The sequence below is a fragment of the Triticum dicoccoides genome, chromosome 4A (genome assembly GCF_002162155.2).
Source record: "Triticum dicoccoides isolate Atlit2015 ecotype Zavitan chromosome 4A, WEW_v2.0, whole genome shotgun sequence".
Lineage (NCBI taxonomy): Eukaryota > Viridiplantae > Streptophyta > Magnoliopsida > Poales > Poaceae > Triticum > Triticum dicoccoides.
In genome coordinates, this window is record NC_041386.1 from 454,370,409 (window position 1) to 454,373,304 (window position 2,896).

The 2,896-nt window shown below is 40.0% G+C and overlaps 1 protein-coding gene across 1 annotated transcript in view; it reads right to left on the reverse strand.

Annotated features, from left to right (window-relative positions):
• Window positions 1–1,577: 1,577 nt before the first annotated feature.
• Window positions 1,578–2,896, reverse strand: part of LOC119286146 — a 5,951-nt gene continuing 4,632 nt past the window's right edge. Inside the window, exon 3 of the mRNA XM_037565498.1 lies at window positions 1,578–2,389. Within this exon, the coding sequence (XP_037421395.1) occupies window positions 1,877–2,389 (513 nt within the window). The 3' untranslated portion in view covers window positions 1,578–1,876. The remainder of the gene's footprint in view (window positions 2,390–2,896) is intronic.

The window sequence follows — 2,896 nt, forward strand, 5'->3', positions numbered from 1 at the left end:
TATATCCAAAAATTACAAGAGAAGTTCAATATAAATTTATCATTTCAGTTCAAGACATTTATGGTCTCCCTATCTTTACTTAATACGGAACCGAGACCTTGATTTCTTCTTATCAGACTAAAGAGTAGAACCTCATGACTCATGATACTGGCACTATAATATTCTTTTAAGGGGAGTGGGGTTGTTGTAAGCAGAAGGATATAGTCCCTGATATGGTTATAAATCCAAACCTAGGGATGATAACAAAGTGATATAGGGACCTGAAGCTCTGCGTATCAATAACATCAAAGTACTCATATGATTGCAAACTACGTCAGGTGTGATACTACATTTGATATCAATTTATTCAGAGCGAAACCCCAAACAACAAAGGTATAGGGTTGATATAAGGAATATCCGCCGAATCACAAATATGTCCATTAGGAAAAATCAAGATATGATTAATACTGACACTGACTAGTTATATGATCCCAATAGTGCTAGGGGACAAACCGAGTCCACCGAAATAGTCTTCTTTTCATGGAATTCATCTAAATAGACTACAATGGCTACTTTCACTGATCATTATGATATACTAATTACTTTATCTAAACATTGCAAAATGTGCATGAATTAGCGGAATGATTGACCACAATAAAATCGCGTGGTTGAGATTCATTAGAACTACATAACTTCAAATATCAAGATACTGCCGCTTGTGTTGCTTAATACTTACAGCTTATATGAAGAGCAATATCATGCAGCGCATTGCTCCAAATTTACTTATCCTCACAAATTATTGAAAGCTGAAGAGATAATTTGCAAATGAAGTCTTGTGAAAATCTAACCGTTTATTCATAGTGTTATTACCAACTTCTACATTCCATAAACATATCCATGGAATCGGTATGCGACAATCTTAAATTTTGCAAAGTTTAGGGGGGTAAACTCCTAAATTCATCCAATTATATATATTATACTCATTTTTCCTGGATGGTTTCTCCTAAGGGTTTTTAACGAGACAATATAAATACAAGTGTTCATATATGTCATATCGATTTCTCCTTGTATATAGATTATCCCATTGGGTTTAAAAAGAGTTTTTAATGACACACCATATTTCATTCTTTTCCATTCACAAATCTTCTCTCAAAGTTTCTCATAAATGAATCTTACAGCACCACACCCTTGAAATCAAGTTGTTCAAAGTTCAACATATTGATTGACACACCTGTTACCTCACCCATCAGTTCATCAACACGGATAACATCAGTAACCACCCTCGAAACTTCAGAAGAATACACACACTGAAACGCGTTAGCACTCAGGTCTGCACCTGAAATTCATGGAGCCGGATCCTCTGACGTACGGCCCCCTGCCGTTGGGCCGCTGACGGGTGGGTCCGGGCCCACACGTCAGTGTGTGGGTCATACATCAGACGAGCCGCGTCCGAAATTCATACAGATGGGACACCATTCAAACACATACTTAAATACTCCTCTGTAAACTAATATAAGACATTTTAGACACTTTCAAGTGTCTAAAATGTCTTATATTAGTTTACAGACGAGGTAGTTCTACAAATAGATACGCTATGCTACTGCATATGCAAAACATTACCAGTCAAACGCATACTTAAAGTACTACAAATGCATACGCAAAATACGAGTTACGAGTTTACTGTCCCTTCTGCATATGCTACTAGTGATTAACCAACCGCATTAGTAACCTTACAGTCAGGCACCACAAGTTTAAGTTTAGCAGGGTATCCGGCGCCGTACATTCAATCCTAAACCATAAACTGACAGCCACGTTTAAGCCAATTATTATGCAGAAGTAGATCGCTAGCCTCAGTGCTTACTTTTTACATAATGAGACTCTCATATGCTTCTTACGATCATTTCTTGGTGCGTACTCCAGGGCAATCCTTCACAAAGTGCCTACCACAGTGGTAACAAGTGCCGTTCTTAGGGCAGTTGATGGTCCAATGTCCTTCATGGCACCGGTAGCAACTGCCTGACCGAGGAGTATTGGGGCTGATGGTACATTTAGGTGGCATGGGTGATTTAGTTGGTGTTCCCACTTGGACCATAGCAAATTGTTGGCGCAGCATAACTGGCGATCCCTGAGCGACTGCAGCAATGGGTGTAGGGTGAGCAGGCCACAAGTGGGCTGTGGGTACAACATCACCCTCAACAATTTCAAACGGCCATTCATCATATTCAGGGGGTTGATCAGGATCGAATTGTCTAGTTTCATTGTGGCCTCCCATCATGGCATGCACATTAGCTTCCTTTGCAACTGGATTGTACCCCAAATGTTCACTCTCCCTTGGATTGGTGTATCCAGTTAGTGGTGGTTCTTCAGCAGCAGCTTCGACTGGCTCGCGGTGAGAGCATGCACCTTGGCCCTGCAGAATGAACAAGTTCTGATTACTGACCTAAACCATCTGGATTGCATACAAACGTAAGTGTAAATTTGCACTGTGGATTCTAAATTATGAGTAGTAATTGATATGTTAGCGCTAGGAAGAGTAGTAATTCGTATCACACATATTAAAAGCCATAATCTATTCACACAAACTCCCAACCAAACAAATATACTAAATAGTAAAGGCATTTGGAGGTATAACTTATTCAACTGCTCGTCGTGTCTTACCTAAATGTTGTTAAACAAGAGATAGTAGGACAGCTTAATCAGATAAACTTACACTTAAGTTGATGAAAGTGGAGAAATGAACACATACAAAAGGGCCTGAAAAACAAATGGGTTTGATTCTAGTTCAGGCACTGCTGACTGCACTTCCACTCTTCCTCCTCATGTCTCCCTAGATCCGACTCCATGGGTTTTCAAGGCAATTGACAAAATTCAGAGAGCCTTCCTGTGGAAGGGAAGCGATTCGGTGGCTTGGCAGGCA